General features: G+C 64.7%; 1 protein-coding gene across 1 annotated transcript in view; it reads left to right on the forward strand.

Moving 5' to 3' along the window:
- Positions 1 to 381: 381 nt before the first annotated feature.
- LOC108525971 (polycystin-1-like) overlaps positions 382 to 3,153 on the forward strand; it is a gene marked incomplete at its 5' end in the record, with an annotated part of 8,865 nt that continues 6,093 nt past the window's right edge. The window contains 8 exon segments of the mRNA XM_017866710.1: positions 382 to 529; positions 699 to 929; positions 1,016 to 1,141; positions 1,144 to 1,228; positions 1,296 to 1,405; positions 1,408 to 1,454; positions 1,927 to 2,079; positions 2,613 to 2,869. Of these exon segments, the coding sequence (XP_017722199.1) occupies positions 382 to 529; positions 699 to 929; positions 1,016 to 1,141; positions 1,144 to 1,228; positions 1,296 to 1,405; positions 1,408 to 1,454; positions 1,927 to 2,079; positions 2,613 to 2,869 (1,157 nt within the window).

Consider the following 3,153-nt stretch of genomic DNA (forward strand, 5'->3'; position numbering starts at 1 on the left):
AGGTTCCATCCTGGCTCAGCCTGCTGACCCAGGCCCTGGCCCAGGGCTGCAGGAATCTGTGGGTCAGGCCCATACGCACGTCCCTTCCCACATGCACCCCTCAGGGGCCCTCAGTGAGCATTGCTTGCCTGTTGCCAGGCTCCAGCTGGGTCCAGGACACCAGAACACACACCCTGGTGTCCTCTGCCCTGTGTACGCCCTTCCGCCACCCGGGTTGGGAGGTGGAAAACCGGATGAGCATCCTGGGAGGGGCTGAGCTCATAGGCGGTGGCCAGGCCCCTGGGAAACCTGGAGTTTGGGAGCAGCATCCTCCACGGGTCCCCTAGACCTTCCAGCAGGCCGAGTAGACCTGTGTCGGAGGTAACCCCACTCCATCCCCAGGTGCTGATCCGGAGTGGTCGGGTGCCCATTGTGTCCTTGGAGTGCGTGTCCTGCAAGGCACAGGCTGTGTATGAAGTGAGCCGCAGCTCCTATGTGTACCTGGAGGGCCGCTGCCTCAACTGCAGCAGCGGCTCCAAGCGAGGGGTGAGTGTTGCCCAGGGCGTGTGCGGGGTGGGGTGGGTCCCATGGCCAAGGGGCGGGACCTGCAGGTAGAAGCGAGGCTGACAGGGCAGAGGGTTCCGCCCACTCACCACCTCTCCTGCCTGCAGCGCTGGGCGGCACGTACCTTCAGTAACAAGACGCTGGTGCTGGATGAGACCACCACCTCCACGGGCAGCGCAGGCATGCGACTGGTGCTGCGGCGGGGCGTGCTGCGGGATGGCGAGGGATACACCTTCACTCTCACAGTGCTGGGCCAATCTGGCGAAGAGGAGGGCTGTGCCTCCATCCGCCTGTCCCCAACCGCCCACCGTTGGGGGGCTCGTGCCGCCTCTTCCCGCTAGGTAACGTGCACGCCCTCACCACCAAGGTGCACTTCGAATGCACAGGTGAGTGCAAGCCTGCGTGGGGGGCGCGGTGGGATCCCCGACTGTGACGCTGCAGAGCCCTTCTGTGATGCTGTGGGGTCCCTCAGGCTGGCATGACGCGGAGGATGCTGGCGCCCCCCTGGTGTATGCCCTGCTGCTGCAGCGCTGTCGCCAAGGCCACTGCGAGGAGTTCTGTGTCTACAAGGGCAGTCTCTCCAGCTACGGAGCCGTGCTGCCCCGGGTTTCGGGCCACACTTCGAGGTGGGCCTGGCCGTGGTGGTGCAGGACCAGCTGGGAGCCGCTGTGGTCGCCCTCAACAGGTGAGCCAGGCCGTGGGGGGGCGCCCCTGAGACTGCCACCTGCTCACCCACCCCCCTCCACTCGCAGGTCTCTGGCCATCGCCCTCCCAGAGCCCAACGGTAGCACAACGGGGCTTACAGTCTGGCTGCATGGACTCACGGCCAGTGTGCTCCCGGGGCTGCTGCGGCAGGCTGACCCCAACATGTCATCGAGTACTCCCTGGCCCTGGTCACTGTGCTGAATGAGGTGAGTACAGGCTGGGAGGGAATCTCATATCTGCCACACAGGTGCTGGGGACCAAGACCTGTCCCCTGCCTGGAGCCTTGCGGAGGGCTCACCCTGGGCCCCACAGACAAATCCCAGTGACCCTGAAGCAGCACCCTCTGCTCCCAGCAGCCACCCTCCCCTGTGCCTGCTTTCCGCAATGCGCCCCTGCTCCCAGCAGCCACCCTCCCCTGTGCCTGCTTTCCGCAATGCGCCCCTGCTCCCAGCAGCCACCCTCCCCTGTGCCTGCTTTCCGCAATGCGCCCCCTGCTCCCAGGAGGGCTCCTGTGCTTACCCTGTTTTGCCCATGAAGAAACAGCTCAGTGTCACGGGTCAGTGCCCACATCACACAGCATCCAGCGCGTAACTGCACCCCGGGAGTGGTGGGCACATGCTGGCCTCCTGCCGGCCTCCTGCCCTGCTGACAGCTTGCTGTGCCCCCTGCCTGCCCCAGTATGAGCAGGCCCTGGACGTGGCGGCAGAGCCCGAGCACGAGCGGCAGAGCCGAGCCCAGATACGCAAGAACGTCACGCAGACCCTGGTGTCCCTGCGGGTCCACACTGTGGATGACATCCAGCAGATCGCTGCTGCGCTGGCCCAGTCCATGGTAGGACGGCCTCGCGTGCCCACCCCACCCTGCATGCCTGCCAGGGCACTGGGTTCAGCCCCCCAGGGTGGACGGGCAGCTTGGCCGAGGAGCTGAGCCTCCCAGCCTGGGCTCCTTCCTGCTGTGACCTTCCTCGGTCTCTGACCTGCCTCAGTAGCCTCAGCCGTTCTGCTGTCCTGCGTGAACCCAGGGTGCCTTTCAGGGGACCCAGGGTGTAAAGAGGGGCCCAGTTGTGGGGAGGGGCCGGGAAGATGCTGCTCTGTGCCCTCCCCTCCTCCCTTCTCCCCTTCTCTCTGACTTGTGTGAAGAGGTGCCCTGTGTGGCCGGTGGACTGCATCACGTAGGCCCTGAGTAGAGGCCCTGGGTCAGGCGGAGCCCCAGGAGATGCTTAATAGGGAGGCTGTGGGGTCCAGTCAGGCGGGCTCTCCAGCTGCAGGGCTGGGGTAGGAGCCAGGTGAGGACACATGTAGAGAGGAGGGTGTGTGCAAGGAGTGGGCCTAGGAGCGGCGCTGGACACTGTCGGATCCACACAGGGTCCCAGCAGGGAGCTCGTATGCCGCTCATGCCTGAAGCAGACGCTGCACAAGCTGGAGGCCATGATGCGCATCCTGCAGGCAGAGACCACTGCGGGCACCGTGACGCCCACCGCCATTGGAGACAGCATCCTCAACATCACAGGTGCCGCTGCCTGTGCTCCACACCATGCCACACCATCTCTCCGCCCCACACCACCCTTTTCTCCGCCTCCCTCCTCCCCCCAACCACCTCGCCCTTGCCCCATCCCATCTTTGTCCCCTCCCCTTTCCGTGATTCCCATCCTCATTCCCTTCCCCATTCCCATTCTCCTCCCCTCCCCTTCCCTATCCCATCCCTTTTCTCCATCTCTCTCCCCTTCTCCATTCCCCATCCTCCCCTCCCCTTGTCCATTCCATTCCCCTTATCCCCTTCCCCTCCCTTTGTCCCTGCTCCTCCTTCTCCCCTTTCTCCTCTCTCTACCCTTTTCCTTCCTTCTTCCTACCTCTCCCTATCATCTCCCTCACCCTCATCCTCATCCCTATCCCCTTCCCCCTCCCC

Source organism: Rhinopithecus bieti, unplaced genomic scaffold, assembly GCF_001698545.2.
Source record: "Rhinopithecus bieti isolate Rb0 unplaced genomic scaffold, ASM169854v2 scaffold_49872, whole genome shotgun sequence".
Classification (NCBI taxonomy): domain Eukaryota; kingdom Metazoa; phylum Chordata; class Mammalia; order Primates; family Cercopithecidae; genus Rhinopithecus; species Rhinopithecus bieti.